This window comes from Notothenia rossii (genome assembly GCF_949606895.1).
Source record: "Notothenia rossii genome assembly, chromosome: 3".
NCBI lineage: Eukaryota > Metazoa > Chordata > Actinopteri > Perciformes > Nototheniidae > Notothenia > Notothenia rossii.
This window is the reverse complement of record NC_136901.1, coordinates 53415919-53443191: the sequence shown is the minus strand read 5'-3', so window position 1 is coordinate 53443191 and position 27273 is coordinate 53415919. Positions and strand designations below refer to the sequence as shown.

Here is a 27273-nt window from a genome sequence, read left to right as displayed (position 1 = left end):
ATCATCATCCCCATCCCCAAAGACCCTGCATGGCATGGAAATCTCCTCCTCCTGGAACAATTCTACACCCAGCATATGCTCCCTGTGTTGGCCAGTAGAGAGGAGGACATTTAAATAAACATACTCTTAACACCCTCGGACTCTGCGTTGTGTTTCGTATGTGTGATGGGGTGTTATGCAGAGGGGAGGAAAACAGGACACAGCAGATTGGGATTGTGGTGGAGATGCTGAGCAGTTATTTAATTGTTGCGTGTAATTATTATTATACTGTGTGCTTCTTAGTTATTCCATCTTTTGCTGTAACATGGATCTGTATGTAACTCTATATTTAATTGTTATCTACCACACTTCCTTCTACATCATACACCATCATTATACATGATGGTGTATATAGGATATGTATTTATTTGTATACATATCTAAATTGTATAATTTTATTTTTCGTATTTGGGATTTCTCTTTTGTCCACTCAAATACACTTGGCCCTTTCTCTTTTCCATGTGGAAAATGGCAGCTGCATATTCTGCTTTTCTCATCTGCTCCCTGTCTGCTCATCTACGATGAGAAAATTATATAATTAATTACTAATAATCATTTAAACCTGTTATTACCAATATTTCACAAATTCTGCATGTAAACTTAAGAGCACAGCTGTATGTTGAGTATGTCAGCTTTGCTTGGTTCATCTTACTGGGAGGAGGGGGGGGGGGGGGGGCTGCTACATGGATGTCGGTGCAGTCCACAATAATTTTGCAGCTGAAGGCAGAATGAATTTATTATTGACTCAGAATGAAGCACAACTTCATGTCATACAATACATTGACTTTATTTGTAATTGTGTAAAAAAAATATGAGCATTGATTAGCAAGCAGGACCTGGCAGGAACAGAGAATGGTGATGGATGGAGCTGGGAAGAGAGAAGAATAAAGAAAACAGATCAACTTTATCGGATATTAAAAATTCAATTTCAAAACAAGTTGCCGCTCCTACAGTTTTCTAGTGTGTAAAGATGATTTCACATGACCAATGCAAAATATCACTCAATACATGTGTGTCTCTGAGGGGTGCATTGTGCCTTTGATGTATATAAATAATATACCATAACCAAATACTATTACGTACAGTGGAAATCAGGTTACCAGAGCAGGTCAGACCAGTGTGCATGTTCCTCAGGGTCTCAGCAGTTACAGGTGAGGTAAAGAAAATAAAAGAGAAAAAGGTCAGTAACAACACTTTAAAGTAACAACACTGAATAATTATCTCTTTTAATAATTTTCTCAGTAATCACTCAACTACTGTCTATCCAACAAACAGATTGACTCACTCTCACTATCATCACAATGAAACACGTCCAGAAGAATGTCATGCAAAGCTGCCTGCCTTCCTTCCTTCGACTCTCCCTGAACTGCCTGATCTTTTAATGGTCAATGTTAACCATTTGTGCAGATAGCATTAAGTAGAAAAGATCGCTGATACTAATGTGGCGTTAGCCTACCTCCCGCCCCCTTAGCACCTGGTGGAGGGGGCGATAGGCTACTCTTCAAATGTTTCACAAAATACTTACCATCATGACTACTCTTACTGTTTAACATTTTGGTTTACTTCATGTTAAGGCTAATACAAATGACAAGGCTAAGTAATGTAATATAATGCTAACTAACATGCTCGCTACTAGCTAGGTAGCTAACTTGACTATGTTCCATGCAAAACATGTATATTACCTGATATGTTTGGTCCAACGACTCCTGGTCCTTTCATCAGACGGGAAGCGATAGAACGAGCAAGTGGTATGATCTCTTTTGTGATTACAACCTCGTACAAAGCACACAGGCATCTTGTAAAAGTGAATTTATTGGAGCAATCTCTTATATTTATTGGAGGGAATAAATCAGTCTTCTTCTTCCTCTTTGCTTTGCGAGTCACAACCAGTCTTGGAGCATTATCGCCTATGACATCACTTACGCAACCCAGAATGCATTTGGGATTTGTAGTCTTTCTAGTTGCGTATTATTCATAGTCTTATATTTCAGCATTTTTACGACAAACTGTGACTTTTTTTGCATGGAAATGATTGTTTAAGATTGACAAACAACATATGTGTCATTCGTGGCACAATTCAAACGGGATCAAAAGATAACTTTTCTCTCTCCATTGACTTCAATGTATAATTTTCCGCTTCCGGGGTCCCATGGAGGCTCCCGGAAGGGGAGGGACTTCGCCTCTCTATAGTTTGGGAAGATTGAAAATCGGTAGGGAAAGCCAGCTAAGTCGGTAGGCGGTAGAAACATGTCAAAAGCGGTAGACTACTGCCCAAATCGGTAGGGTTGGCATGTAGTATAGTATAAAATATATGGATATTAATTTCATGATAAACATTGTGGAACAATGATGATGTGAATGGAAGTGGCGACGTAAAACTGACACAAAACAACAACAAACTTTTGCCGAGCCAATGGAGAGTTTCATCAGCAGCGGGTACAAACCACCAATGAGCGCTCAGCTCGAGATACCAGCGAGTCGAGAAAGTGAATTATATCTGCATTTTCTCTTTTGAGAAGCCCCCACCCCCCATGTTGCAAACTCTTTGTTTAAAGCTAATTGGCCATCGGAATGTGTGGAGTAAGTCTCCCAAGGGGGATGCTCACATTCCACATTCCACAGGTCCCCCCCTCCCTCCTGTGATCTCTCAACCCCCAGTCTGTAGGTTTGTGTTCGCTGCAGCATGTCTGTTAGGCCCCGCCCCCCGCACACAGAGAGATCGCTCTTCTGGTGTGAAGAGAGCGGAAATAATGATATTGCAAGTTAGAAACGTAAGATGCATTTTGACAGACAAGATGGCCAGTCCGCCACTGCACCCAGCCCAGCCCACGTAAACTGTCAACGGGGGGAGCCTCGCTGCTGGGAGAACGGTGGACCTAGTGTCCCGACCGGAGTGGGAATAATAATAATAATAATAATAATCCATGCATTTTATCCATTAATTTCCCCAACATTGTGGTAAAAAAACTACACGTTTAATCCATGTTGGTGTACTACAACTACAAAAAGCATCGGTTTGTTTTCTGATCAGGAAATGCAGACCGGCTCAAACAAACCATTTTTAAATCATCTTCCTCACGATCATTTAATGTATCATATTTTCGCCGAATTGACATGAAAGCACTAATAAATGTAGTTTCATCCACTTGAGTTTACAACTACAAAAATAATCGATTTGTTTTTATATCACATCCTACGGGAGGAAATTCAGCAGCTCTCACTACCGATTTTGAATCCTAATTTAATCATCATCTTCGCCACGATCATTTATGTTTATGTTCCCCGAATTGACATGAAAGCACTGACAAATATGAATATACTGTAGTCAACTTCATTAAAACTTTATTAACGTACCTAAACTCAGTAATTCACCATTTCTACGCATGACAACAAACTTTGTCCGTGTTTGGTTCTCTCGCCGCACAGTGAAGCTTTCCCGCATTGACGTCACTTCTGGCTTCCCCCAAAACTTCACAATGAGTCGAAGGAATTTCCCCGCAATGTTCGAAATTATTGATATTTATCGGAACGGTGAAAAGGGTCTGTGCCGGAAATATCAAACATTTAATAAAAGTGAAAAACAATGAACAAGACTTAACGTATTAATAATAATTAATTATATTTATTCCGTTTGGATGTAGGATTTTTGACTTTGTTTAGAGCAGCAGTGATCTTCAGCAGAGAGCTAAGCTCTGTCAGACCGGACCTAACCCTGAAAAGTATTATCATCTGAAATTAATCATTATGTTATTCATATTAAATACATATTGTATTTTTAAAACTTGTATTTAGAAATACTCTGTTGTAATTATTGATGCATAAATGTGTTCATCCATTCAATGTTGCATCTGCTATAATGGGGTTAATATGATATTACTTAATAATACAATACATTATAATATATGGTATGATAATTATATTTTAGTTTTATTCATTTCTTATTTCATAGTTTCTCGTTATTATTATTTTTATCGCTCATCTTATTTTTGATTTTATTAATCTGTGTGAATCTGTGCTATCCTGTTTTTCACTCTTACCCTGTTGCTGTTTGAGTTACTGAATTTCCCCACGGGGATTAATAAAGGTCCATCTTATCTTATCTTAATGTATAAATTGATTTAGTTCAATCTACTGTACTGTGTAAAAACACCCCAACAATATTACAAAACATATACTGCATAAAGCAAATTATATACTTTATTTGATCTAAAATATTGATGTTTTTTCATTATAGTAGCCTGTGAAAACCATAACAAATAAGTGATTAAATGCTACAGTATTTAGCAAACACAACTGCAGAGCTGCAAACATTGCAAACAGAATAAGTTCTACAACACCCAGTTGTCTTTGTGTATTTGTGAATGAAGCGCCATCTCATGGTTAAATCCTGTAATTGAACAAATGGGGAAATTTGGCAACGCCCTCTAGCAATTTGGCAACACCCCCAGCCACTGGGATCCACTGGGCTTTTGACTGGGACACACCCATGTGAGTCCTATCTGGAGTGCTACATCTGTATGATTATATCTTGTTATGCACAATGATGATTATTCTCTCTGAACTAGCTAAATACATTGGTCTAGGGTAGAGTTCTTCAGAATTGACGTGGCCACTCTACCGTGAAGTCAGAACCTCTGGCTGCTGTGACATGTGATGTGAATTCTCCGGACGATACTCCTAAATAAACCATCAGTGTTTGACATCAAAGCTCCTGCTCTCCTCATGTCTCTCTGTGTCCTGACTCTCCATTGCTACAGAGGTTTCCATTACAATCACATAAATGCATTGTAATACACGGTTCGGCTGCATTAAATATTACACATCTGCCATAGTTATTTATTTATAGAGCCTTGACGAGAAGACTTCTTGACAAACTGAAGAACTGCCACCGAAACTGAATACGTGACGTGGATCATAAATATATCAACAATTAAACAACATCTTACATTTATTTTCACAAAATACGTCTCCTTGCAATATAAATACTAATTCGGCTGAATTTTATATTTGATATATATTTGGTAGATAGGCTTTATTTACCCCATAATGGTGCACAACTAGATAGATAGAAAAGGACACCTAGTGGTTAAAGCACACTATTGAATATTTTAGGGGGAAAGTAGAAATTATAGAAATATAGAAAGAATAGAAAAAATCAAGAAGATGCTGTCAGTGATCTCTCCAATAAAACTGTTTAGTGCCAGATGTACACAGATATTAATAGGAGGATGTGCAAAACAGACAAACTAATAAGGCACTATATGTATTTTACTCTTATAAGATGTAGGTAGATAGTATAATGAATGTGCAGAATATGACAGTTTATTGTTGATGAACCTAAAACCCAAGCTTTTCATTCATTGCATAACGTTTTTTATGTAGTTGTGTATATGATACTGTATGTCAATAAACCGAAATCCTGAAAGGGATGTGCAAAATAGCCATTATATACAGTCTTTAATTAACTATTAGTTGAGAAAAACAAGTAATGAATATACTTTATAGGGATCTGCAGATAAATGTTTAGTCTTTTCAAGCACCAACTATCAAATATCTCGCCTGATGGTTGGCACTTGACAATCACCTTCCCTGAATTTTACTCAGGTGTAACTGAAGTCTGATTTAAGGGTGGTTTATATTTCACATCATTAATCAGAATGTGGTCTAGTTAATAAAACATAATATCAAACATAATATTAACTTTATTGTGAAATAAATACACACAGCATACAATGCCATAATAACATAATTTGTATTATTAGTGTAGGACATGTATGCATGTATACAATCTGAATATGTGTAGTTTTATTCAAGTTTTCACATAATTTTACAGGATATTGCTATAATATTTCACATTAATATCTGATTTGCAGACAGAAAGGTATATCCGTCATTTAACGGTAAGATATTGAAATTCTGATTCCATAGATGTGTCTCCCATCACCCAAAACCCCTGAATATTCTCTCAACTCAGTAATTACATTCTTATATTCAAAGAAAATTAAAGAAAATACAAGTCCCTGTCTGTCAGCTGTGCACCATTATGGTGTAAATACAGCCTATCTACCGATTGGATCAAATATAAAAGTCAGCCGAATTAGTGTTGATACTGCGAGGAGACGCATTGTGTGAAAATAAATTGAAGATGTTGTTTAATTGCTGATATATTTATGATCCACGTCACGTATGTTTCGGCGGCAGTTCTTCAGTTTGTCCAGAAGTCTTCTCATCAGGGCTCTATAAAGAGAGAACAACGGCAGATGTCTAATATTTCATGCAGCCGAACCGTGTATTATAATGCATTTATGTGATGACTTCCAAAGAGAAAAGCAAGCACACTCGGAATAAAGTATTATTTTATTTTTAAAACATGTTTTCAGATTTCATATCGCATAAACACCATATCCCAACATGCTTTGCGGCTAAAACATCCAATCAGCTGAGGATCACACGTCACATCACTACGTCTGTTTCCGTTATTGTGTTTATGATGGATGTATTTTTGTTATACACACATTCCTTCACATTTTAATTTACATTAAAGTATTTTGCGAGGCCTTCTAAAAATGTTTTAAATATAACTAGGGTTGTAGTTGAAGAGTTTATAAATTAACATGAACCAAAGCTGTTGCATGGCAACGCAATCGCACAACGTCACGTCCAGTATTTCCACAACCATACAAATCGATTTAATACATTTACATTTCTTTACCACTGGTGGATGAGTTTTTACTATGAGAGATATTTCCTATGCATGGCCTCAGATTAGTAAGCTTTTTAAAATAATGATCCAACTTGGATGCTTTAATGGGGATTGGTTACATTTTTGGTAATATTTGTATTAAACTTTATAGCCGATAGTAGCTTATGACAAGTGGTGACTTTGTGGTTAATATTGTTGAATTGTTACTTTGATGTACTCAGTGTTAGGGCTTTACACATTACAACAACGTTACACTGCCAATGTCTGTCTTTAATATCTGACCCTTTAAGATGTCCCTTACACTACCAGTGCTTTTTGGAAGAACTGTTGTCCCTCTCCCGATCCTCAACATAGGTTCTAGTTAGTTATGAATTATATTAGACATCCAACATCAATCTCTGTTATAAATGACTGTAACCTCAGTTCAAGCTAATTATTTGATGTGTGAAGACAACTCTATAATGTAATAACATATCAAGTGGGTATCAGTAAATATTTACAAACATCAGTTATGTACAAAATCAAGTTTATTACTATTTTGGTAAGATAAAAGAGCATATGTAGCAAAACACAGGTTACAATATATGATAATGCACATTACATGACAAAGTAAAGAAAAGAGGTGCTGCAGCACAGGTAATATGAGCAAAAAAGTAATTTTTCAACATTAAAGCATGGAAACATGTCACAGTAGAAGCACTCATTTCAAACTCAAACAAGCTTAATATGTCCGCTTTAATGTAAAAACTGCACACTTAATCAAATCCAGACGGAAACATCTACATGTTAGCTCGCTGTGTTAGCGTGCTAGTGTTGTGCCTGTTAGCTGGCTAAACACCACGGGTTAGTTGTTAGACTGCTTTGTTCTGGTGTCACTTTACTACCTTTTTATTCACTTAAAACTGTCAGCTAGCTGAAATCTGATTATTAAGTCAGAATGGCTGAAGGGAGCTGTGAAAATGCAGTAAAGGCAGATATATGGACACAATATGAACCTGAAAATAAGCATAATACAGGACTGTCTCAGAAAATTAGAATATTGTGATAAAGTTCTTTATTTTCTGTAATGCAATTAAAAAAACAAAAATGTCATACATTCTGGATTCATTACAAATCAACTGAAATATTGCAAGCCTTTTATTATTTTAATATTGCTGATTATGGCATACAGCTTAAGAAAACTCAAAAATCCTATCTCAAAAAATTAGAATAGTTCCTCAGACCAAGTAAAAAAGAAAGATTTATAACAGCAAAACACAATCAAACATTTGAAAATGTCCATTAATGCACTCAGTACTTGGTTGGGAATCCTTTTGCACGGATTACTGCATCAATGCGGCGTGGCATGGAGGCAATCAGCCTGTGGCATTGCTGAGGTGTTATGGATGCCCAGGATGCTTCAATAGCGGCCTTTAGCTCATTAGCATTGTTGGGTCTGGTGTCTTTCAGCTTCTTCTTCACAATACCCCACATATTCTCTATGGGGTTCAGGTCAGGGGAATTTGCAGGCCAATCGAGGACAGTAATGCCATGGTCAGTACACCAGTTACTGGTGGTTTTGGCACTGTGGGCAGGTGCCAGATCATGCTGGAAAATGAATTCCTCATCTCCATAGAGCTTTTCAGCAGACGGAAGCATGTAGTGCTCTAAAATCTCTTGGTACACAGCTGCATTTAATCTGGGCTTGATGAAACACAGTGGACCAACACCAGCAGCTGACATGGCTCCCCAAACCATCGCTGACTGTGGGAACTTCACACTGGATTTCAAGCAACTTGGATTTTGCTCCTCTCCAGCCTTTCTCCAGACTCTGGCGCCTTGACTTCCAAATGAAATACAAAACTTGCTTTCGTCTGAAAAGAGGACTTTGGACCACTGTGCAACTGTCCAGTGCTTCTTTTCCTTAGCCCAAGTCAGACGCCTCTTCCGTTGTCTTGAGTTCAGAAGTGGCTTGACCATGGGAATACGGCTATTGTAGCCCATTTCCCGGACACGTCTGTGAACAGTGACTTTTGATACCTGGACTCCAGCTTCAGTCCACTGTCTTTGAAGCTCCCCCAAATTCTGGAAGCGACTCTTCTTCACAATGCTGTTAAGGCTGCGGTCATCTCTCTTGGTTGTGCAGCGTTTCCTGCCACATTTCCCCCTTCCAACAGACTTTTTGTGGATGTGCTTTGAAACTGCACTCTGTGAACAGCTTGCTCTTTGAGACATTTCTTTTTGTGTCTTACCCTCCTGATGGAGGGTGTCAATGACGGTCCTCTGGACAGCAGTCAGATCAGCAGTCTTCCCCTTACTTGTGATTTAGTTTACTGAACCAAGCTGAGTGTTTTTCAAGGCTCAGGAAACCCTTGCAGGTGTTTCGAGTTAATTAGACGATTCAAGTGATTCGTTGAACACCCTACTAGTATACTTTTTCATGATATTCTAATATTTAGAGATAGGATATTTGAGTTTTCTTAAGCTGTATGCCATAATCAGCAATATTAAAATAATAAAAGGCTTGCAATATTTCAGTTGATTTGTAATGAATCCAGAATGTATGACATTTTTGTTTTTTTAATTGCATTACAGAAAATAAAGAACTTTATCACAATATTCTAATTTTCTGAGACAGTCCTGTATGTCCGCTTTAACTATAGAACTGCATAAGGGCACCAAGTAACTTTCCACAAGTCAAGTCCCTACTTCTGCGTCATCTGAGCTGTTGTCACTTTGCCAGTCTTTTTCTTCTTCCATGTCCTCGTCCTCATCCTCCACCAGCCTAGGACTGGGTTCCAGAATTCCTCTGTAGGCGCCTGCTACTGTCTGCTGTTTGAGTCTGAGGTCATGCAGATTTCTCCTGAGAAGACACATAAGGCCCTTGTACCCCTCCTCTGTGATTCCATTCGGATAGCCTACAAGTTGTATAGCAAACATATCAATTGTGAAAATTATTCAGAGAAAACATATTTAGGTCAAGAAAGACTAGAATGCTGTCAGACTCAAATAAAAACAAACAGATGGATAAAATCTTCTTTAAAGTGTGTTTGCCTTTGATGGTTTGAAAAAGATTGACTTATTTATTTTAAAGTGAATAAGTCCATGTGGTTCACTTACTTCCTGTCTGTGTGATCAATGAAACTGGGGCCATCAGTGTCTGGACCTTTGATACAGAGTCCTTGATGTACTGACAGTGCTGCATTATCTCCTTCACAAGGATCTGCTTTGCTTCTGGTCAAACAGCCCCTTCTTAGTGAGAATGTCCACACCGTCTGAGAATGAATATAAACATTTCACATTAATGAACACATTTTATTACTACAGTTTTGTAGATTAGAAGTAAAATCTTTATACAGAACCTCTGTTGGGTTCCTGCCAAGGCCAGATCATGCTCTCTGCAGATTTGGTTGAGAGTTTCTCCACAACCGAGTTGGTGTCAATAGGGTCACCATCAGGTTGCTGGTTGTACTTGTGGATGTCCTCTAGCAACCTTTTCTTTTCTTGGGCAACCTTTTGGACGATCTTTTGATGCCTTTTGTTACGATCTGTAATGAGAGTAAAACATAGATTACAAAAGAGCTGACGGGATTTAATCAACACAACCAATAAATGTCCCAAAATGCTTACCATTTTGTCCGTAAAGGTAGTGCTTTTTCTGGCAAATGCTCACAAAGAGTGCTTCTATTGAGATCTGCAAACAACCAGCATCTGCAGGACTGGCTGATGCACTTCCTAAATGAATAAGATAAAAAGAAGAAAAGAAGTTTCAAACACAATCAAGGTCTGTTATTTGCACATCGCACACTAACAGGCACACTAACAGGCACATTAACAGGCACACTAAAGGACAAAGTTTAATTTGGACAGCATTATTTAGTTTTTATGAACCGACTCCATCTATGTATACGTCAAAACAGCATTGTTCTTACCTTTACTGGCCCACTGTTTGACATCATCAACCCACAGTTCTAGCACGTCATCAGAGCAATTCAACTGGTCCTGCATTTTCTTCAAGCTCTCAGTTACAGCCTCTGTCTTTCCTGCTGTCTGCAAAATAGCAAAACAGAATCATGCCATTTTATAAAATAATTCAATGAAAATAAACCAAATTATGCATTTTAAGGAGGAAATTAACACAATAACATATTTAATGAATTTCGTAGCTCTAGTCCTGCACCACTGCAATGTCTATATGGGGGTGTAATTTTTATATATATTGGGTGGACTTAAATGTCAAATTTTACAGCTTAAAATAGTTATCTCCATTTCAATACACAACCATACTTTTTTGAATCTGGAGGACATGGCAATGTGGAGGCCATTCTCTTTGCGATGATTCCAGCCCATAGCATGGACTGTGAGCATGTCAGTTCTTGCTGTGAAGAAGAATACATCTCATTACAATGTTATACAATATAAATGTGTACATTTACAGGAAGGCAGGGCCCAAACAAGTTCACAAACCTGACTTGGCCATGTATTTAGTTGTTAGGCCACATCTGGATAAGAAGCTGTTTACTTGATCCACTTCTTCACCAAGAGTGGTGCCGGCACCCTGCTGGTTCCGTGCATTCCAAATAATCTAAAGCATGAGGTAATCAATGTTGATGCAAATCTCAAGGTCAACAACTCATAACTTAAAACATTCTCTTGGATCAGTTCAGACTCATGTGTAGTGGTCAGATTTACCATTAATTGTTGTTTAAGTAATTAAAATACTCACCTCGCATTTGGTGTTGTGGGCGTTGGCATGCATCACAGACAAGCAATGTCTCATTTCCTTTAGGGGCTGAAGATGAGGCAAGGCTTCTGAAACTTTGTCAAGATATGGTACATACCGACATGTCACGTTCATTGCCAAAAATGAGGCACTCTGGAACTCTTTTTGGAGAAACATCGGATAGGCAAAGATTTCTCCTCTATGTTTATTTAAAGCTTTTTTTTTTTTTTAAATAAAAAAATAGTGAGTACACAGCAGATTGAAGGTAAGGCTTCAGATTATCTACAAATATTTTAATTGAAAATGATCAAGACAACTACCAACCTTTGAGAAGAAATCCATGCCAACACACAGCAATTTCAACACCTTCTTCATCCAACTTGTTGGCTCGCTGAGAGGTCTCCCTTGCTGCTTTCCAGTGAGATTCCCCACACATTGCTTTTCCTGCAGTCTACCAAAGTAAATCGTTTTTAGAGAATCATTATCATAAGTTATTTCAAAACACTGGATAGTGGGACCAACTGACGGTATTATCAAACATGTAAACTATTACACACAAGTGTTTTGTGCTCGACTGCCAGATTCACCTGGATATGCAACTCCCTGGATAATAACAAACCCGTTTTTGGATAATTGGAAGGCTCCAAATGTGTAATATATTCTGGATTAGAATTTAGCTGTTTTTTCAATCCAGTTTTACAGCAATAATGTTTGACAGTTTGACCGCAGTGCTAACCTCATCACCCTGTCATCTGGTCTCAACACTTCTATCCCATCTCCAAAAAAATATGAAGGCAACTGTGTTACTACTATTTTAACTTCTATTAGTTATTAAGAAAGGTATACATTTTGCTCTGCTTAATTTAAAACTCACACTTTTGACAGCCCCTCGAACATCCTCCACAAAAGTGGAAACCTCAGAGTCTTGGGCTAAACACACTCGGTCAAAGAAGCCTGGCTCTTCACTCCTATAAGAAAATGAATTATAGATAACCACTCTAGTTACAAATTGAACACAGTAATAATAATAATAATTATATTTAAAACACATCTTTCAAAACAAGGTTATAAAGTCTAACAGAAATATTTTAGATTCAACAGCTGTAGTTTTAACAGCTATATAACAGGACAGAACTATAGCTACTAATTGCTCCTGTGGGGATTGTCCACTGTACTGAATGTATGTAAGTCGCTTTGGATAAAAGCGTTTAACAAATGACATGTAATGTAAAAAATAAATAGAAATAGCAATCCCAATGTCAAATTAAAATACAAGGACTAAGGAAAATTGCTGTGTCAATGTAACAAACTTACTGGTTTGTTTTCTGGAACCTGTAAAGTTTCCTATTGCCATCTACTGAAACAGCCACCATTTCAGGGCTACAGGCTGGACAGACAAATGGCTCTTTACCCAGAAGTTTATTCTCTTCAAATGTGCAGTACACATACTGCAGAAAGCTTCTCTGAAAAGCATCTTCTTTGCCAGTCTGAAATAAAAATACATTATATATGTTATCATATTTTGTATCATATCTCGCTCATCGATATTTGGCCATAAATATATTTATTATGATAATACATGTATTTGTCTTTCAGCTTCACATTTGTACTTACTCTTCCAAACTGCTTTGTTCTCTGGTCCAACATTGCAGTAAAGGCTTGTCTAGACATTCCTGGAGCTGCCGTCTTCATAGCCTCAAAGGAATGGAACAGATCTTGGTGGAACAGGGTCTGTGCTTGCATGGTAGCCGGCCAGTATCAACTCCTAACCAAGTCATTGAATTCTGGACCCCATTTCTTAGTGCAATGTTTGCATGTTAGCTCTGGAACATTAAGATCGTAACGGCCTAACAACACATAAAGAAAAAAAACAATAACAATGAATTAGAGTAATGTATTTAAAAAATACTTTAAAGAAAACAATTTCACCAAAACCTACCATTTATGCAAACCAATATGATAGGTCTACCAACAGAGACTGAAACATCGAAAACTTCACAAGAACATATCCTTGAAGGAAAGGATGTTGGAAGCAAACGGTCTGCAAGGTCAAAGTACAATCAGGATGAGATTTAACAATGTTGTAAGCAAGCACTATGATAACAGAATGCAATTTGAGATTAAAATGAGTTTTTTTGTGAGGGGGAAAAAAGGCTGATCAATTTAAAAAAATGGGACACTAACCTTGTTTAGAAATGATGTGTTTGCCATCCTGGAGTTTCACAGACTGTTGGAGGAATGTACTTGTAAAATCCATTACAGGTGGTTTCCCTACTGTGCAGAGTGTGTTTTGTATGAACCAAGATATCACACTCTGCACAAAACCACTCTGATGGCATACATTCCTCACAACGGATGACAGCTTCTTCCAGGAGACAGTGATTGCAGGTCATCTTGACGATATTCTTAGTTATTAATAAGTTGTCAACGTTCTGTGGCCTCGCCTGTTGCCAACACTGTTGAAACTCTTTTTGCCTTTGAGTCCAAGATGACAATGGTGGCACATCGCCAACATCTTGCTCCTTAATGGTCTCAAGAGTCCCGTAGAAGGTCTTCTAGTCTCTGCATATTACAATCTTTAAATACAGAAATATAAATACATACCATGAGGAAAACATTTCATATGAAACATACCTTATCTAGAAAAAGTATTCAAAAGTAGCTTTTTTCTTACCAGGATCTTGGTAGCTTAGACATGGTGTTGTTCAATCAATCAATCAATGTTTATTTATATAGCCCAATATCACAAATGTTAAATTTGTCTCAGTGGACTTCACAGTTTGTACAGAATATCAGTATGACAATATGACACCCTCTGTCCTTAGACACTCACATCGTACAAGGAAAAACTTCCAGAGAAAACCCACAGTTTAAAGAGGAACATGGGAGAAACCTCAGGGAGAGCAACAGAGGAGGGATCCCTCTCCCAGGACGGACAGACGTGCAATAGATGCCGTGTGTAAATTGAAAAGATAATACATTTGAAACATAGGTAGTCCAAATGTTTGGAAATGCATGTGTGTATAATGAAAGATGAATCCACAAGGATATCCATCCAGGATTTATGATCCAGGACCACAGCCACGACTCAAGATCCAGGACTCGCGATCCATGACACAGGACCGCAGGATCATCCATGACTCCGGATCCCGGCGTATATAGACACCAAAAAGAAAGACATTTGGGGAAGCTGGGTTAATCGGAACATGAGAGTACACAGGTATAGACAGAGAGAAGGAAGAAGTAAGATGTCCCCTGACAAACTAAGCCTATATCAGCAAAACTAGGGGCTGAATCTAATCAGCCCTAACTATAAGCTTTATCAAAAAGGAAGGTCTTAAGCGCACTCTTAAAAACCGATAGGGTGTCTGCCGCCCGAACACAAACTGGAAGCTGATTCCACAAAAGTGGAACTTGATAAGAAAAGGCTCTGGCTCCCATTGTACTTTTAGAGACTCGAGGAACAACCAACAACCCTGCATTCTTGGAACGCAATGCCCTAGTAGGACAGTAGGGTATAATGAGTTCTTTAAGGTAAGATGGCGCCTGCCCATTAAGGGCTTTGTAGGCGAGAAGAAGAATTTTAAATTCTATCCTGTGTTCTACAGATGGAGCACTGAATTTCGGACTCCAGCTTACCTCTTCCTGCCTACGGCCTGCCAAAGACCAGAATAGAGGAATGTTAAGCCCTCCCACTATTTTCCAAGAGGGCGTTGCCAGATTTTCAATTTCAGGTTTTAACCAGGAGATGGCGCTTCATTCACAAATACAGAAAGACAAGTTTCATGGACTTTCAGTTGTGTTTTGAAGAGCATTTTAACACATCAATATTTTAGATCAACTAAAGTATATCTAATCTTGTAATTCAATAATATATAGTCTTTATATATTAAATAATCATTATTATAATGTAAATGTTTACATTACACTTCTTTATTTGTTATGCTCATACTTTAACCTTTACAATTGTTTGCTTTAATATGCAGTATATTTTTGTGTTTGCTTCCTCCTGCTCCCTTTCGGACACATACTGTATGATTTATTATTATTATTAATATGAACATATTATTAAGATAAGATAAGATGTTACTTTATTGATTGAACATTTTAGTTTAGAATGTGCTGTCCCACGGTAATTCAGAAGGCTCACAGGTCACATTCCGACCATTATTTAAAACAATAGGTGCTTTCACACCTTCTACAGTTTGATTTGTATAGAGGGAGCTCTGTCAGTTTTCGAATTACCCATTTGCTTTCGGGGAGCCCTATTTTTCAGAGCACATCCTGCTACTAAATATGTCACACGCACGCTCTGTTGACTGGCGCAGCAGCGCGGATGCGATCAATTGCTATAAAAACACTCTTCTACTAATACAGACGGTGTCACTATGCCGACGGATGTGGCCGTTGTTGAAGCCTCTTCAGGCTCCGCATCGGCAGGCCTCTCCCTCGGTGTGGAGCTGTCAAACTCGACCCTAACGCCGCTTACAGCCGTCCAACTAAAAGTTGTTTTCCGTTCACGTTGTCATTTTTAGACTCCTTCGCTTCTTTGCTTGTGAATCCAAAAGCTGTGACGCTTGGCTGTTTTCGTTTTGCCATATTTTTTTATTACACAGCCAGAGTTAAAAAAATATCAATATGACCATTTCAAATACTGCGCCGGCATCACCGCCATAATCATAGCAACGTAAGTAAGAATGCAGCGCCGCCACATACAGATGGCAACACCCAGACATATTCACAAATATAAAACAAATATTCAGAAACTGTAATGAACAATAACTATTATTTATTTCAAGAACTGTTATTTACAGAAACTCAACATTTCTAATCTGTGTGACACAAATATGCACGACTGTTTTGGGCTCCCCCTATTTATCTCAAAGTCAGCCTTCAGGGGAGCTCCCTCCCTCTTCGGGGGAGCCAAGCTCCTCCTAGCTCCCCCCCATTTCGAACAGTGTCTGTGGCTGAATGGCCAGCGATTAGGTGCGGCGCATTTGGCATAGGTGATCAGAGCTAACTGCCTGCCGTCAGATTTCATTTAAAAAACAGATCTGATTTTAAGACTATTTCTGCGCTCATAAAGAATGATAAGAATAAGAATAATGCGTATTGAACTGGTTTCATTAATTAGTGAGTTTATTTAATACGAGAACCGCCAATCGGGTCAATTTGTGTGATGTGTGTTGTGTGTGTGCAATGTAACTTTTTTTCAATAAAATATTAAAGTCTCCCAGTCCCTGACTTTTCCTGAAAGTGTGTTATGTAGCACCCTATGTTGTTAAAAATTGCATTCTAATAGCGGGATTTTACAGGTTTAGGTAGGCCTATACAAAAACCTCTGGCAGTTCTAGTGTTAAGGTAATTAGGTACAGTAGAAGCCCTTTTTTATCAGTAACGAATTTAGCAGTTGAACATAAAAGTCAACTAACTGAGGGTCACTTGCAATGACAGTGTTGTGTCTAACTGTAAGCTTGTCACTCAGAGTAACCTACCGTTCATTTAGCTGCTGGAGAAGAAAGATCAAGGGGGGAGGGGGGGAGAGAGCTGTGGTTGATGGGCCATTAGTTGTGTAAATACACAGCTGAGAGCTGCCGTTTCATTCAGACTGTTTAAAAAACTGTAACAACGGACTATTTTTCTTAGCGGATGCATGTCAATTTAAATCAATACATACAACTATTTTTTAAATCAATACATACAACTATTTTTTAAATCAATAAAAGACATTTTCTAAATCCATAAAAGCATTTCAATTAATATTGGGAGTCATGTCGTTACTTTGTTGAGAATGTGGCCGTGTAATAAGCGGGATAATTTGCAGCGACTTGTTCCTTATGGGGAAAATAACACCCGTCATGTGTGTGTAGAGGTGTGTGTGGTTAAAACACTTTCATGAAGTGAAGGAATTTCCTTCTATAAAACAGCTGTGGGCAGCAGTGAGTGTCACGGACATGAATTCATAGATCAAGGCAGACTGGTGCACACACTCTCCTGTCCTGCCAGGCGACACGCCCGTTCTAGGCCGTGTCCCTCACTCCTCACATCCCAAGCATCCCCACAAGTGTATTATGTTGTTACATCGTTTCAGATGTTATGTTTCAGTTGTGCTCTGTCTATGTTCAGTGATGCAAACTTGTCACCTTTCGGCGAAATTCGCCGTTTTGAATCCAAAATAAGTCGTTTGTGTGATTCATGTAGATCTGCAATACAAATATTTTTGGGGTATGGGGGGGGCTGGGACCAGGAGTAATCTGCGGCCGTGAGCTGTTATGTGCCATCATGACACGCATGGTGTTCTTTTTTTATATATTATAATGAAGTACGAGCTGTGTGCTCGAGTCTTCCTGCCTGTCGGCTCTGCTCATGGATGTATAATAAGGCTCTGCTGCTCCGAGATGATGGTCTAGCTTCAGCAGCTACATTACCTACGGGTGCGTTCGTTAATATTAACTGTGCGTCCGGAGTCACTGTGGCACAGACTGGACCGCTGGTGAACAGCTGTTAGAACGGGCTGTTCAGGTGTTCAGAGCAGAGCTCCCTGTCGGAGCGGCAGAGCGTGATGTGAACTGAAAAGTTTTTCTGTGGCAATATTATTTAAGGAATCGTTGAGCTAGCTAGCTAGCATACATTGTCACTATCTGCTAACGTTAGCTTTAGCCTTCTATTTCTAATAGTTTTTTTCAGAGGCTATAAACAGAGGTGGTATAAGTATATATATTGTACTTGAGTAAAAGTAGAAGTACTCAGATCTTGTACTTGAGTAAAAGTAGAAGTACTCAGGTCTTGTACTTGAGTAAAAGTAGAAGTACTCAGATCTTGTACTTGAGTAAAAGTAGAAGCACACAGATCTTGTACTAGAGTAAAAGTAGAAGTACTCAAATCTTGTACTTGAGTAAAAGTAGAAGCACTCAGGTCTTGTACTTGAGTAAAAGTAGAAGCACACAGATCTTGTACTAGAGTAAAAGTAGAAGTACTCAGGTCTTGTACTTGAGTAAAAGTAAAAGTACTCAGATCTTGTACTTGACTAAAAGTAATAGTCCCAGAGTGTAGGAATACTCTGTTACAGTAAAAGTCCTGCATTCAAAATGTTCCTCAAGTAAAAGTAGAAAAGTATTATCATCAAAATATAGTGAAAGTAGCGACAGTAAAAGTAGTCATTGTGCAGATTGGTCCATTTCAGAATAATAGATATGATATGTTTTATAATGATGGATCATGAAAGTGTTCTCAAAGCTGCTAAAGGTGCAGCTAGTTTGAATGACTTTGTATACTGCAGGGTAGCTTGTGGATTTACTCCAGGTGGAACTAAAGTCTGATTTAACACTTGATTATATTTCACTTAATTGATCCAGATCTGTGAAGTAACTAAAGGTATTAAATACATGGAGTGGAGTCAAAGTACACCATGTACCTCTGAACTGTAGTGGAGTAGAAGAACAAAGTAGCAAAACATTGAAATACTTAAATAAAGTACAAATATCTCAAAATTGTGTCCAAGTATAGTACTTGTTGAGTTTATGAACTTAGTTACTTTACACCATGTGGCTATAAAGATAAAAAGACTTAAGCCTTGCACAGAGGCCTGAAAATACATTTTCAAAATGCTCAACAGTGCTGCCAAAATTATAAACTGACTGCTCCACAATTTGAAATAAATGCTTTTATATATTTCTATTATGTGACTCTTTGGCGTTTCTGTTATTATTAACACTGCTGCTTTAGTTGTTCTGACTGCTAAAATCCTCTGTCATTCCGTGGGTTGGGGGAGCCGGGGGCTCGGATCCTTGTCACCTTTTTCATACCTGATGAGTTTGCATCCCTGTATGTTAAAAAGCCTCAGTCACCTTAATTCATGTAATAAAAACATCTCCGGTCAGTAACACTCAAAGCTAAATGTGCAATACCATGTTCAGCTATGTTACTATTTATAATGTTATTGTTGTTACATCAGAAGATGTACATATAGAAATGATTTCTTAACTTACAGTAGGCTATTTTTTACAATGTGTGTTGGAAGGATTTATTAAATTACAATGAATATTGTCATTGTTGAAGGCTTTTAGAGAAGGGTGAACTATAAGCCTGAATTACATAAAATGTTATACCTAAAAACATAAAAGCCACAATAAATAAGTCACAATTATTGTAGTTATTTTTACCTCCCGTATTGCTTTCAACCCACCAGCTTTTATGGTGTTGTTACGTCACTAACTGTAAGCTTGTCACATACAGTCTATGGTCACTCAGAGTAACCTACTGTTAATTTAGCTGCTGGATAAGAAAGATCAGGGGGGGAGGGGGGGAGAGAGCTGCCGTTTCATTCAGACTGTTTAAAAAACTGTAACAACGGACTATTTTTCTTAGCGGATGCATGTGAATTTAAATCAATACATACAACCAGAGGCGTCAATTGGGTATGGCAAGGTATGGCAGCTGCCACACCTTGGCTCCAGGGGAAAATGTAAATGTTCGTTTTAAAAAAATAAATTTATGGAATTACTCTGTGTCAATTTGTATTGATTATTCTATTATTTAATACATATAAATTAAATACAAATGAAAATCAGAACAACACAATTGATTTCTCTAGTCTAGATATTATCTTTCCCAATACTTATCGTAACGTATCCCCCCTCCCTATCTTGAAATGTGGTATCTCCTGACGAGAAGCCGCCGGAGGTCAGAGCGGGTCATGTTATCGCGGTTTTTTTTATTTTTCGGCTAAGCTAATTACTAAACTAAACTGAAAATGAAAAGAAAGCAAAGAACTTTAGAATCTTTTTTTATCAAAAAAAAGGCAGGTGAAGGTGATGGCTCCAATGTTGCCCCAGCAGCAGAGGGAGAAGGACCAGGTAGTGAAGGTGGGATTCAAGCTGTTAACGAGGCTGTTAGCCACTCCAGCACCTGCGCCGGGGATGCAGATGCTAACAGGGAGACGGAGACTACATGCATGGAGGCTGAGAACTCGTCCACACCGACTTCTCGAATTGAATCCGAGTCTGAGTCCCCACCAATTTCTCAGATTGAAAGAGCTGGATCAGACGTGGACAGCGATAAGGAAGGTCAAGGCCCGGGTGCAGCAGCAGTAGCAGCCTCTGGGTCAACTGGAGCAGAGAAGAAGGATATTAGTGGATGTAAAACAGACGGACTCAGGCGTCCTCGTTTGACCCACTTCCCAACTAGAAATGGAAGACGCTTTAATGTCAGTGTGTATCAGGAATATGACTGGGTTGAATATTCTGCGCAAGAAGATGCAGTTTATTGCTTTGCATGCCGTCATTTTGGAGGAGCCTCAACTTTAACAGGTGACAGGCATGGACTGCGTGTGTTCATAGACACTGGATACACATGTTGGAAGAACATGAAAAAAAATCTCCGGGATCATCAAGGGAGCAGTAGACACAATTGTGCTGCATTAGCGTGGTCTAACTTTAAGGCTTTGATCAGCGGACATAAGGAATCCATCGCAAGTCGGATTGACGCAAACAGGACAGATGAGGTGCAGGAGAACCGGGCTCACGTCAAATCCTTGTTCAAAATCACGTCATTTCTGGGAAGACAGGCCCTCCCTCTCCGTGGCCACAACGAGAGAGATGAGGATGAAAATAAAGGAAATTTCCTTGAACTTTTGGACGTTATTGCAACAGATGACAGGAACGTGAAAAGCAAACAGGAACGCAGGTATGCGCACTATTCTTCCCCAGAAGCCCAGAATGATATGGTGAGAGTTATTGGGGAAAATATCAGAAGTATAATCATAAATGAAGTAGGAGAAGCACGGTACTTTTCAGTGTTAGTGGATGAAACGAAAGACCTGTCTAAGAAGGAGCAGCTGGCCATTTTGATCCGTTATGTACATGACGGGATTATAAAGGAAAGAGCCATTGGAACCTATCACATGAAGGACCTGACAGCTGAATCCCTGGCCCAGAAAATAATAAAGGAATTATCGAGTTTAGATATTCAGCTGTGTGTTGCACAATGCTACGATGGTGCAAGTGTTATGCGGGGTAATGTGCGTGGAGTGCAGGCTTTAATACGTGAAAAAGTGCCGCATGCAGCGTATATACACTGTCATGCACATAGACTAAATCTTGTGCTTGTGAGCTCGATAACTGAAATACCAGAGATGGCAGAGTTTTTTGGTGTTGTTCAAACACTATAAACTTGTATTGCAAATAGCAATACCAGACACATGCTTTTCATTGAGGCTCAAAAGAAGTTGGGACACAACAAAATACTGCACTTGGAGCGCACCTGTCCCACTCGGTGGCTGTATTGGTATAGGGCTCTACAGAAGATAAAACTGCGCTACGAGGCTATACTAGCTGTGTTAGATGCCACTATTGACGCTCATGCAGAGGGTTCAACTGAAGCTGCTGGACTTCGGACAAATATGCTGACAGTCACTTTTGTTGTGCGTCTTCATGTCCTAGAAAAAATCTTAAATCTCACTTATGGACTGTCTGAACAGCTTCAGACAAAAGACATTGCAATCACGATGGCTTCCAACCTCATACGGAGTACTAAGGCCCAGCTGGAAAAGATGAGGTCAGATAAAGAGTACCAGGACACACTGAGCAGAGCCAAGGCATTTTCCACAGAGCTCGGCCTCCCAAGCAGCGACACTGCCCCTCTGCGACCAGCAAGAGCACGGAGTGTGTCCAAAGCCTTGGCAGGGTTTATTGTCGGATCATCCAGTGGCCAGAGACAAACAGGAGATGACCAAGAAAAAAGACTATACTTTGAAACACTGGACCGCTTCATCTCTGAGTTAGATCGCCGATTTACAGATAATGATGAGCTACTTAATGCTATCCAGGCATTTGATTGTTCATCTCCCCATTTCATGGATGTAGTTAAAATGGAACAGTTTGCACAACTCTATGATGAACTGATCGACACCACCCTTCTCAGTTCCCAGTGTCACACAGCAAAAGCTTTCCTTGAACTTGAGATGAAGGAGGACGTGGAGGAGGAGAAAAACATAATGCTGGCTTTGACACGACTGAAGACCATGTCTGTCGCTTTTTCAGAGGTCATCAAGCTATTCAAGATCGCAGCAACAATTCCTGTCTCCACTGCATCCAACGAAAGATTCTTTTCCGTTTTAAAAAGAGTCAAGACTTACCTGCGGACCACCATGAGCGATGACAGGCTCACAAACCTCATGTTGATGGCTGTTGAGCCTGCTGTCGTAAAATCCCTGGACGCAGATGAACTCGTCAATAACTTTGCTGCTTTGAGGACCCGCCGTTATCCACTTGTGGAATAATTAATAAAGTTCATCTCAAAGTAAGATACCCAAACATCTTATTAATATGATTTCTCTTTCTCTTTTCTTCTCCCTCCCTCCCTCTCCTCTCTCCCTCCCTCCCTCCCTCCCTCTCCTCTTTATATTTGGACTTTAACAGTTTACAGCAGTTTACCTGGTATGTTCACGTGATATTGTTGCAATTACATAGTGAATGAAGTGAACAGAAAGAGTGAAATTGTGTCAGAAAGGCTATTACTGCTGTCTAACCCTGCCGCTTGCTATCCATGGTGCTGAAAACGGATGCGTAACGGCGCATTTGACTGAATTGATTGATTGACGTGCGTAGTTAAGTGTTTGTGTCCATAGTTACTTGCGCTAGCGGGATGTGAGTGAGGCTGCATTTGAAAAAGTTCAAATTTTCCTAACCACACAGAAAAGCTACATAGCAGACTTGTCACTTTTGTTATGATTATTTGCTGGGCATGTATATTGATTGATACTGTAGTTAAGTCATGTGACTAGTAACCTTGCCATACCTTAGCTTTGGCTGAATTGACGCCACTGCATACAACTATCTTTTAAATCAATAAAAACATTTTCTAAATCAATTAAAGCATTTCAATTAATATTGGGAGTCATGTCGTTACTTTGTTGAGAAGGTGGCCATGTAATAAGCGGGATAATTTGCAGCGACTTGTTCTTTATGGGGAAAATAACACCCTTCATCCAGATGAGGATCCCTCCGCTACACTTTGGGATCCTGATCGACCGACGAAACTCCATTAAAATATACATATTTTTGGTGAATTACTGAGTTTAGGCATGTTAATAACGTTTTAATGAAGTTGAATACAGTATATTCATACGTGTCAGTGATTTCATGTCAATTCGGCGAACATAAACATAAATGATGGTGGTGAAGATGATGATTAAATTAGGATTAAAAATCGAGAGCCGGGCTGCATTTCCTCCCGTTCGTTTTTTTCGAATAACAAAATAATTTTGTTAAATAACAACATGGTGATGTTTTGTAAATGATTACATGTCTCTTATTTAGCACAGAGTATGATATCCGTGACATATGGATCTGAACAAAGTTCCGCTGTACATCCAGCATACTGTATCTCACTTTATTTCACATGAGCTCCAGTGTGGAACCCCACTGCACCCCCTGGTGGATCAATGATCCATTGCAGCTGGCTTCATTATAATTACATTTATCTATCACGGGGGCGGTCTCAAGTCAAGCTGGAGGTTTTCCCTTGAGCGAGGGCAGATCACGTACCAATCACGGCCCTCGCGTTTCAAACTGTCTGAAATGAATCGCTACATCTGTAGCATTAACATGCAGAAAACCCAATCCTTGCCTACAGCTAAACTCATTCGGAGTTGGCAAATGATGCAAGGAAGCAGAGAAACACTCAGGACCAGGGATAATGTTAACGTTACCAGAGAGTAGTAGCAGTAACAATATTAACAGTCTGGAAGATGATTTTTTCACATGGGCTCTGGACGCGTCGCTCCTCGGCGGGGCGGGGCTGCTCCGACCCTTCGATATTAGCGAGTCCAGAGTAAAAAGGGTAAACGGGAGAGCGCATTTCGTGCCATGAAACATCAGCTTTTGGTAAAAACTATCCGATGGAGTCAGCGCTCCAGAGGTTCCACCATCTGAAAGTCCGAAGTGAATAGAGATATTGCTGGGAGGAAATCCGTCAGTTTTGCAGACATGCGGTCTGACAATTAATCCAAGGAAGAAAGCGAACACAAGGGTAGCTTTAGGCAACATAGTGCCTTAACACACCCAATTCAGGATCCGCAGCTCAGGTGAATCCGCAGCTCAGGTGCATCAGCCCCCGACAGCACGGCAGGACAGACAGCAATCCAGAGTCCGAAGGAGCGAAAGCTCAGGCAGAGAGAAAACAATCCAGTCACAGCGAGGCACCGGCACAAAACAGCCCAAAAACTCAAGCTTTTAAAAACGTTTTTAAAAGCGCAGCAGACCAATTTAAAAACGGGTCTAAAAAGCTAAATAAAAATTATAAAATGTCAGTATGCACAAGAAGAACGAGGATGAGACAAACACTAACAGAGACAGAAAACAAATCAAAGTGCTGCCATCTTGAAATAGTTGCTCTGCAGCAGTTTTACTCGCGATTGAGAAACGGCCTTTGTCGTCGTCTCCGGAAGGTGTGCGCCGGATGTGCGCTGGGATTGGAGCGCGTTGGGCCCGGCGTGCTCCAATCACAATCTTCGGGGGCGGACCGGGAGATGGGTAGCCAATGACATCAGGGCAACCGCACAGCTCATTTACATAAAACACATTCAAAACAGAGTTACCAGGAACGGGGAGGCGGTGGCCGCAACACATCCCTTTTTCACTAAAACACAGGTTTGAAAAATAAACATTTTAAATTAATATTATACAACTCTTACCGAATGATGCTGTCTTTATTGTCTAGTTTGAACTGGCTTGTGTATCCACAGCTGACAATTTGTGTGTGTGGTGGTCAATGTAATAATGTAACCAGATGAGTGATTTCAGCATCATTTTACACACATTTGTATCACACAGATGCAGGACTTACACACGCCTGTTATCTAACCGACAGGTCCGAACGCACTCTCCAGCCGAAACTCTAATAAGCATTCATTCACAAACTAAATCAGGAGACCTTTAACGTTTTACGTCCGATTCGCTCCTTTTTCCAGTTTGGGCATCGGCCTGTCATCAGATTGTATTTGTTGTTGCTGCTGTAGCGGAAGTTTAGTACAATTATTTTTGATTAAATACTCAAAATCTCCATATATCTCCCATAATTGCACTTGCTTCAGTTGCTTGCTACTTTCTAACGGCGGTGAGAGTGATGCTATCTATCTATCTAGATTTATGATTAGAACATTTGAAAAGTAGGGTAGACATGTGGATATTATCCGACTGAACAAAACGTGCATTTATCTAACAGGTTCGTTTTCCACAGACCTTATTTCCAGCTATTTTATACAATCCTATTGAGGGAAATCTCATTGCTTTTTTGTCGAGGGAAACCGAGCGCAGCTTACTTCCGGGTTTTAGGACACGTCACTGCACCACCAAGTTGATGCGATTTGATTGGATTGTGAGCCAAGGGAAGCCAGCCGCCTCTGGCTTCCCTTGGCATGGTCCTGACTAATCACAGGTTGGCAGGGGCATGACGTGAGCCTCATCTGATTGGTCAATCCCTCCATTTTTTTTCACCAAGGGAAGCCAATTTCGGCTGGCCTCTTCTCCTCTCTCTCAAAGTGCAATCCACTGTTTCACCATAAAATCTAGAGGGGCGCTGTTTCACTCTTTGTAAAATACTCAATGAGAATGGGGGAGAGATGGGTCGGCAGCAACACACAACAAAGAAGAATTTCCGAAACTAAACAAAGTGTTTTTATTTATTTATTAAAATTATTACTACAATCCGAAAAAACAGGGGAAGCCTGGCTTCCCTTGGCCTCCTGGAGAAAACGCCACTGGTTTTCAATACCTGAAACCATGTCTTACAGAAATAAGCAATGATCCTTTGGTTTTGTTTAATATCAAAACAAAACAGATAAATTAACTTACCAGTCAAAAACTCTTCCCTTATTGCTCCAGTGCCAATGCCTGCCTCTCCTATGTAGACCACCTGAAGAGCACTGGCAGGAGATGCAGCTTTTTCTGTTTCCACTGGAGAATGCCCCTGTCTGGAAGGCCCTCTCTGTCCACACACAGTTTAAACTCTGTTGTGGTGTCAACTTGGTGTTCAAGTAAGCGCAATACATCTGCTGTGCTTAAGGAAGAGGACAGAGAGAATATAAGATTATCCCAATTTCCCAAACATTTTGTATACATTATTGCCATATAACTGTCCTATTATTATGCTGAACATTATTTGGGAAAGAAAGGGCTATCAAATGGCGTGATTAGAAATGAGTGCACCATGTGCTATGTTTTGAATAGCCTGTTAAAATAATTTGAGCGCTAGCTTTTGGGGGAGACATGAAAGCATGTGGATTGCGTGATGGTGCTCATCAGTTATTCTGTATTTGATATAAACTCATGCAAAGGTCATCTTAACCTCTTAAACCCTGAGCCTGTTTTTCAGGTTTCAGGCTCCAAAATGCCACTAACACAGCAAAGACTATATCTTCACTTCTAAAAAGGGGTACATTAATAATCTTTTCTCTCAAAGCAAGGTTACATCTGTGAGTTGGATGTAGAAGTGTCAGAATCAATATAGATGTTTTTATTTTAAAGTAAATTCAGATGGAACACAGTAAAAACATGTAAATTATAATGTCCGCCTAAAAAAAAAACATTACTTATAGTGAAAACTACCCTTGAATGATGGTTTAGTAGACTAAAAGCTTTAGGAATCCAAACGATAACATATAAGTACCCTGTATCAAGATTGATGCAAAACAAGTGAAATTTGACCTTTTTAGAGAGGTTTAGAAAAATAGAGTCCTCACCTCTGGGTCATTTGGGAACCATCGGTTCCATTTGACCTTTTTCACTGTAAAAATAATTGTATTACTTTGAATTATCACTATAGGTATTCA

At 39.3% G+C, this 27273-nt stretch overlaps 2 protein-coding genes and 1 long non-coding RNA gene across 17 annotated transcripts in view; all 3 read right to left on the bottom strand.

The window, feature by feature from the left end:
- Positions 1-24916, bottom strand: part of LOC307034138 (uncharacterized protein) — an 83923-nt gene extending 59007 nt beyond the window's left edge. For all 13 annotated transcript variants that reach the window (XR_013806779.1, XR_013806780.1, XR_013806781.1 and 10 more), the window contains exon 1: positions 24506-24916. The gene's annotated coding sequence lies outside the window, so the exon portion shown is untranslated. The remainder of the gene's footprint in view (positions 1-24505) is intronic.
- On the bottom strand, positions 806-1956 carry LOC307033287. The gene is made up of 2 exons (XR_013806456.1): positions 1123-1956; positions 806-907 (listed from the first exon to the last, which is right to left on the bottom strand). It is a non-coding gene; the product is annotated as an uncharacterized lncRNA (long non-coding RNA).
- On the bottom strand, positions 9324-13673 carry LOC307034139 (uncharacterized protein). Of its 3 annotated transcripts, XM_079672894.1 has the most exons (14): positions 13629-13673; positions 13384-13485; positions 13059-13291; positions 12759-12931; positions 12319-12412; positions 11769-11895; positions 11448-11539; positions 11189-11306; positions 11009-11100; positions 10654-10771; positions 10352-10456; positions 10084-10269; positions 9842-9996; positions 9324-9639 (listed from the first exon to the last, which is right to left on the bottom strand). In XM_079672894.1, the coding sequence occupies exons 3-13, from the start codon at positions 13185-13187 to the stop codon at positions 9935-9937; spliced, it is 1296 nt and encodes a 431-aa protein (XP_079529020.1). In that variant the 5' UTR covers positions 13188-13291; positions 13384-13485; positions 13629-13673; the 3' UTR covers positions 9324-9639; positions 9842-9934. The 3 variants fall into 3 exon arrangements, with proteins under 3 accessions (XP_079529020.1, XP_079529021.1, XP_079529022.1); XM_079672895.1 differs by lacking the exon at positions 13629-13673 and having other exon boundaries at positions 13384-13620; XM_079672896.1 differs by lacking the exon at positions 9324-9639 and having other exon boundaries at positions 9858-9996; positions 10395-10456.
- Positions 24917-27273: the final 2357 nt, after the last annotated feature.

Coding starts and splice junctions, on each gene's coding strand:
- LOC307034139 (XM_079672894.1), bottom strand. CDS start 13,187: ATGCAAGCACAGACCCTGTTCCACCAAGATCTGTTCCATTCCTTTGAG. Junction 12,932..13,058: donor GAACAAAGCAGTTTGGAAGA/GTAAGTACAAAT, acceptor TTTTTATTTCAG/ACTGGCAAAGAAGATGCTTT. Junction 10,270..10,351: donor CTACCTTTACGGACAAAATG/GTAAGCATTTTG, acceptor CTCTCATTACAG/ATCGTAACAAAAGGCATCAA.